The following is a 6,110-nucleotide window of genomic DNA, read 5'->3' as shown; positions in this document are numbered from 1 at the left end:
ATGGCCTGGCAACGCAGAACATCTGATGACAGTGGCAGCACTAAGCAATCGCAATTCTTCTGTTCTTGTAAGCTATTTAAACAAATCGTAAGCTTTATAGTATTGGCGCTTGTACAATGCTGCATAAAAATTTTGTTATGATATTTGCGCACCAGATTGGATTCTTCCGATCAGCCTGGTCCAGTGCTCGTCTGCTTCCCGACAGCCAAGCTGGCGCTGCGGTCGGAGGTCTAACAAACATGGGCGTGCGTCGTCTGCTACTTCGGCTGACTCCCGCACGCCTGCACGCAGAATTTTCCGTGAATTAACCTTGATTTTTGCGCAGGCGAACCGTAAGAAATTAGTGAAGTGTTCACGTATAGCTCTGACGGCATGCACTGGGATATGATGCATAGCGCACACAAGACGCGTTCGCTTGCTACGTCGTATTCTTAAAATGAAGACGGCCACTCGGGCTGGCAAAAGAAACACATTTCTGAGGTAAAAATTGGCGTCAACACCACAAGGTGATCAAGTATCGTCGTTCTAAATGCGAGCGAAAGGCGCACAACATACGAGTCTATTTATTTCTTTCAATCGCTTCTAGTAACCTACTCAAACTCTCTGCTTCAATGCAAGCCTAGCTTGTTGCGTCATCACCTCCCTGGCCACGCTATCGTCTGCTGCTACATGTTACAAGTTTATGGCGGGATCACAGAACGAGACGACCATCGGTTAAGGTGCAGTAAGGACAGCGAAACGTTGCTCCTGATAACGGCAGAGCGAGCTGATGCCGCCGATTCACTCATTCGTCTAGCTCGAACTCAATCAGCGCAGTAATAAAAAGAACAGTCAGTTTTCTTTGTTAATTTTCTCTTGAATTCGATCATGTCGGGCTATTTAAGTACACACTATTATATTCTAGTTCACCACTTAGGAGCGTCAGTGATGACGTCACTACAATTGTTTTTTTTTTGTTTTTTTTTTACGAAGAGCAGCAGAATGTGAGTGACTTAATTTAATCTGAAGAAATTGGCTTTCTTTCAGTCAACGGCAGCATCATTACGACGATAATTGGAACACTTTAAAAAAAAATTTCCCAGCGAACCACTGCGATCGGTTCGCGCTCAAACTTAATTTCACATGAAGATCGCATTTTGTGGTCTATTTTGTTTGACACCGGGAACAACGTCGGTAGTCACCTGTTTATTCTGAAAATAAATAAAAACGATTTTCGCCTATATGAGAATGGCGACCGATCTGCATTCCTCCCTGGTAACGTTGATTCCTCCACCGTGCCATAACCGTGCGTGCGAGCCAGTGCAAGCTGATGATTATCGATAGTGGTATCCCCTTTGTAGCGGGGTGATGACGTGTCATCTTACAAAAAAAACTAATCTACCTGTGTTTTACACTCTACGTTTAATACTATCGCTGCTCTTAGGGCAGGCAAAAAAACTTATTAGGCACAGAATACTTATTTTTTTCTATTACTAGGTTAGCTGTCCTATAGGCGCAATATTCCCCTCTCTGCTTTTCGTCCACCAGCTAGCATTCTAATCCTCTCTTTGTCGCCTCGACAGCCTTGAAGAATCCTAGCTTCTGGAAGCCGAACATTTCGCTCATGTAGATTTGGATGGATATCCTCGCATTCTAACACTATGCGCCACATAGTTTCTGTTTCTTTTTCGCAGACCACGCATACCCCGTCATTTTGTGAATACTTCCCCACAAAGCTCTTAGTTCGCAAGCAACCTGCTCTAGCCTAAAAAAGCAAAGCACTGCCCTGGGAATTAAGGTACAAACTTTCCTTTTCCTTCCTGATGTTTCTCAGCCCTGTAAATCTCTAAAGACGTTTTAGCTTCCATTTTTTCTCTCCATTCATTCGTTTCTATCTGCCTTGCCTCTTTTTTGGTTACCTAGCTGTCTTGGCTTCTCCACTGTTCTTTCTGTATTTCATCGTTCCGCAGAACACGCATACCCCGTCATTTTGTGAATACTTCCCCACAAAGCTCTTTTAGTTCGCAAGCAACCTGCTCTAGCCTAAAAAAGCAAAGCACTGCCATGGGAATTATCGTACAAACTTTCCTTTTCCTTCCTGATGTTTCTCAGCCCTGTACATCTCTAACGACGTTTTAGCTTCCATTTTTTCTCTCCATTCATTCGTTTCTATCTGCCTTGCCTCTTTTTTGGTTACCTAGCTGTCAATTCTCCTGATCTTTCTGTATTTCATCGTTCCGCAGACCACGCATACCCCGTCATTTTGTGAATACTTCCCCACAAAGCTCTTAGTTCGCATATTTACTTAGCCGAATATTTCCCTCATGTAGATTTGGATGGATACCCCCGCATTCTAACCGCATAGTTTCTGTTTCTTTTCCATAGACCACGCATACCCCGTCATTTTATGAATACTTCCCCACAAAGCTCTTCGCAAGCAACCTGCTCTAGCCTAAAAAAAGCAATGCCCTGGGAATTATCGTACAAACTTTCCTTTTCCTTCCTGATGTTTCTCAGCCCTGTACATCTCTAACGACGTTTTAGCTTCCATTTTTTCTCTCCATTCAATCGTTTCTATCTGCCTTGCCTCTTTTTGTTACCTAGCTGTCTTGGCTTCCACTGTTCTTTCTGTATTTCAGTCCTCCTTAGCCACTGCGTGTCCACGTTTTTCAGGTATAGGTACCTAAAAACTTTAGCTGTCCACGTATACGTTGATCCCTTGATCTCAACCTGCTCTCAAAACATTTTTTACTGCGCTTCTCGAACTTCAAACGACGCCAGCCCATATCTCCCGGCACTGCTTCGTTAGTTGTTTCTTCATGGGCTCCTAAGGCCAAATGGCAGTATTATCTCTATGCCAAATGGCCTACTGTTCTCTGGTTCACTTCAAGGCCTGCTAGAGCGTCTGATTTTAAGCAGAGTACGTACTGCATTCGCAAATGTGAGACCTGGAACCAATATTACTCCTTTCCACATTCCTCTACAATTCATACCCCCACAGAGCTCTATGCTTCATTATAGCTGCGCTTTGCTTTCCCTTACCCTTAAGTTGCTCCTCGTGAGGTCTCAAGTAGTATGTCTCTTCGTTTATGTACAGCTATAGAATTGTTGCGACAATAATTGGAACACTTTAAAAAATTTTCCCGAGCGAACCGCCGCTCTGTTCGCGCTCAAACTTGCCATGAAGGTCGTATTTTGTGGTCTATTTGGTTTGATACCGGGAACAACGATGGTACTTACCCGTGTATTCTGAAAATAAATAAAAACGATTTTCGCCCTCGGGGAAAATGGCGGCTGATTTGGACGTGCGAGCTAGCGCAAGTTGATGTTGGAACGACGGAACCATGCACCTGGGGTATGCAGAGCGAAACGCACGTTTGGGATTCACGGTAGGAAGGAGCCAAATGGTGCAGCAGACGATCAAAAAATGCACCTAGGAATGAGCTAGCAGACGATAAGAAACCCGCTTTTCGGGCTCGCACGCCCAAATCAGCCGCCATTTCCCCATAGGCGAAAATCGTTTTTATTTACTTTCAGAATAAACAGGTAAGTACCGTCGTTGTTCTTGGTGTCAAACAAAATAGACCACAAAATGCGACTTTCGTGTGAAGTTTGAGCGCGAACCGAGCAGTGGTTCGCTTCCTCTAGGGCCCGGGAATCACTTGTGTTCCAAAACGCGTTTAATGCGCATGCCCGTCAGTGCGTTAGGGCACCGCTTCAAAAGGTTTTTTTTTTTCTTTGAAAGTTGTGCGGTGATGAGCCGCAGCTATGACGTGTGTTTTATGAAACCACGGTGTAAGAATAGCCAGAATAGCTATGAAACTCTAAAGCTATGCCAGCAAATAGACCGGTGCGCCGCCGCGCCGCGTTGCCGCCGCAGCCTATTTTTGTCGTGCCGCTCTGTGCCGCCGCTGAAGTCCCCGGAATGCGCACGCCACCGCCGCCGCAGCAACGAGGGAATATGAAAGAAAACACCCCGTGCGTGTAGTCGAGCGGCCGTGGCATGGAGGGGCCGTGGTTATGAACTAGGGTTTACGTAGCCAGATTTAATTAACGCCACTCCTCCGTGGTAAATTCTATAATATGCTAGTCCACTGCTGCAGTTAATAATGAGAGCTGTTTCCTTTTTAGACAAGGTAGAATATGAATTTGTAGGGAACTTCCTACAGCACGCTATCTGTCTCGGAGATGCCGACAACGACAAGGTAAACACACGTTTCCACGGTGTAGTAATTCTGTTATGATGTATGCAAAAGCGCAGTCAGCATAACTGACATGCACAACAACTTTGGAGTTTACTCGAGGGCGGAAATCGGCTTTGTAGCGATTGACTTATTGTGAAAACAGCACAGACACGGCAAAGATTGGGGCAACCGAAGTCCATTTCTTCGTGACTTCAACGTCATGTCCGTGAGCTGTTGTCAGAGCTTGAAAACATCTTATTATGTAGTTAAACTATGCTCCGAACACTGGTCATCCAGCTTCATCGAATGTCAGCGACGCTATTTCGCGGGAGTTCGTTACGTGTCAACACTCAACAAAGTTACTTTTGCTCATGCTGAAGCCGTCTACTATTGTACTTGTTTGATTTCACCACGCCTTTCTCGTTGGAAAAGACAACGGCACGTAAGTTTTCAGCTCCCCCTCCGCTCTCCGCGTTCGTTGACAAGAGGCGCCCGAGGCGGGAACGGGGTTGGTGAAGGTGCTCAGTAAAAATGCAACGCGAATAAACTTTATACTGCTCGCAGTGACAGTGGAGCCTTCGTAAACTTAGACCGCGCCAGACATTCGTGACCAGCAAAGTGAACTGAAATGTCATGTTTTCGTTCTGGCAGCCACCGGCGCGGACCCCGACCCAGTCTTTGTGAATTCTTTTGTAATAATGGCCTTGAGTCAAGCTTAGGATCACGCCAGCTTAGTTCGTTCAGCGGATGCTACTTTTCTTTTGCTAAATACGTATTTCTTGATTTTTGTTTGCAGAATATTGAGCTGGTCGCCGCCAACCTTCAGGGGGACCTGGCCGTGTTCAAGTTTCAGCAGCCCAGACCTTGGGCGATGGCATCAAACTTGGGCGCGGTGAGAAAGCATGCTCTGATAACTTGGTAATCAAAACAGCCAAAAGGAAAAAGCGTTCAATTTGGCACCGTCGAATCCAGATGTGCTGTATTACAGAGCTTCTTGTCATCACATTGGGAAGAGCTTCAAAGCCTTTCACCGGTATGTAGGCATGTGGGCGTATGACCTGACCTGTGTTGTTTTGTTTAATTGTGGACAAGCACGCACCATGAGCATTTTTGTTTGCCAGCCGCCTCATTGTAAAAAAGCACGTTTCTTTCATGTTCACGTGCGTAATTACCAGGGGAAAAATTGGTCATGGATTCATTAATGTAGAAAAAACTGCGCGTAAAAGACAGGACCGTGACAAGTAGACAGGACAAGCGCAGACTCACAACTAACGGCAATGTTGTACGGCAATGAATTTGAATTTTTAAAGAGGATGGTGCACTGACAGGAAAAGATAAACAAACTGGCTTCTGTGTGCGCATGTGCCAGAAATGACAAATATTCTTCTTCATTGTTTCAATAAAGTTAGTTGTGAGTCTGCGCTTGTCCTGTCTACTTGTCACGGTCCTGTCTTTTACGCGCAGTTTTTTCTACATTCATGATGCTGCACCAACTAGCCCAACAACATGCTGTACTGGTCATGAATTCACTGCTGCATGTTCATCTCTGAATGATAAGCTTTTCCTCATTAAAAGAACACTGAAAGTCTCATTTGTTGCTGCGTTACAAACCTTAACTTGCGTGCTTGTTTACTTGACGACCCAAAGGAAGTCTAGAACATTTGTTTGTAACGGGTAGCAGAAGAGAGAATGCCATGTGGTGTTCGTAGCCGCCACACCAACTATTGTTAGGACGTCACACGGGTTTGAGGTGCACCTTCGTGGCATCTTAATTGCCAAAATTTAGCCCTCTTGTTCGTTCAGCACTCTGGGAGCAAGCAAAAAGTTGGTATAAATTATGTATACAAATCATACATGCTAACTTCACCGAGGGTTTACCAGTAAGTTGACTGAACTGAAGTCTGCATATGGGAAGGAAGAGGATGGGGCGAGGGAAGCAACTTTTCG

General features: G+C 45.2%; 1 protein-coding gene across 2 annotated transcripts in view; it reads left to right on the top strand.

Moving 5' to 3' along the window:
- The first annotated feature begins 3,956 nt into the window (after positions 1–3,956).
- LOC144175018 (KICSTOR complex protein ITFG2-like) overlaps positions 3,957–6,110 on the top strand; it is an 89,938-nt gene continuing 87,784 nt past the window's right edge. Inside the window, exons 1-2 of one of the 2 annotated variants that reach the window (XM_077704028.1) lie at positions 3,957–4,184; positions 4,960–5,055. In XM_077704028.1, coding sequence (XP_077560154.1) covers positions 4,089–4,184; positions 4,960–5,055 — 192 coding nt within the window. In that variant the 5' untranslated portion in view covers positions 3,957–4,088. Of the gene's footprint in view, positions 4,185–4,304; positions 4,606–4,959; positions 5,056–6,110 lie in introns of those variants that run through there. The other variant, XM_077704027.1, reaches the window with a different exon arrangement.

This window comes from Haemaphysalis longicornis, unplaced genomic scaffold (assembly GCF_048455015.1).
Source record: "Haemaphysalis longicornis isolate Haplotype H1 unplaced genomic scaffold, Haemaphysalis longicornis Haplotype H1 scaffold_3, whole genome shotgun sequence".
Taxonomy (NCBI): domain Eukaryota; kingdom Metazoa; phylum Arthropoda; class Arachnida; order Ixodida; family Ixodidae; genus Haemaphysalis; species Haemaphysalis longicornis.
This window is presented reverse-complemented; position numbering and strand designations above follow the sequence as displayed.